The 276-nt window shown below is 65.2% G+C and overlaps 1 protein-coding gene across 1 annotated transcript in view; it reads right to left on the minus strand.

Annotated features, from left to right (window-relative positions):
* The window catches only part of ADCYAP1 (adenylate cyclase activating polypeptide 1), a 7,801-nt gene that overhangs the window by 850 nt on the left and 6,675 nt on the right, over window positions 1-276 (minus strand). Inside the window, exon 3 of the mRNA XM_009647657.2 lies at window positions 137-232. Within this exon, the coding sequence (XP_009645952.1) occupies window positions 137-232 (96 nt within the window). The remainder of the gene's footprint in view (window positions 1-136; window positions 233-276) is intronic.

Genomic DNA, 276 nt, shown 5'->3' on the forward strand with positions numbered 1-276 from the left:
CGCCCCACCGCCGGCGCAACAAATTCCCAGCCCCGGCCGGGGCAGCTTTGTTCCCTCCAGCCGCCGCCTTTTTGAGCGCCCCCGCTACGGCAGCACCACCGCCCACCGCGGGAAAAGAAAGAGCAGAAACCCTTACCCGACCCGCTTGGCCATCAGGGAGTGCAGATATTTCCTGGCGGATAACTGGCCCAGGAGTTTCCTGTAGGCTTTTTTGAAGATCCCATCGGCGTGCCTGGGCGGAGGGAAGAGCCCGCGGATGAGCGGCGAGGCCCGGGA

The sequence above is a fragment of the Egretta garzetta genome, unplaced genomic scaffold (genome assembly GCF_000687185.1).
Source record: "Egretta garzetta isolate BGI_Z169 unplaced genomic scaffold, ASM68718v1 scaffold229, whole genome shotgun sequence".
Lineage (NCBI taxonomy): Eukaryota > Metazoa > Chordata > Aves > Pelecaniformes > Ardeidae > Egretta > Egretta garzetta.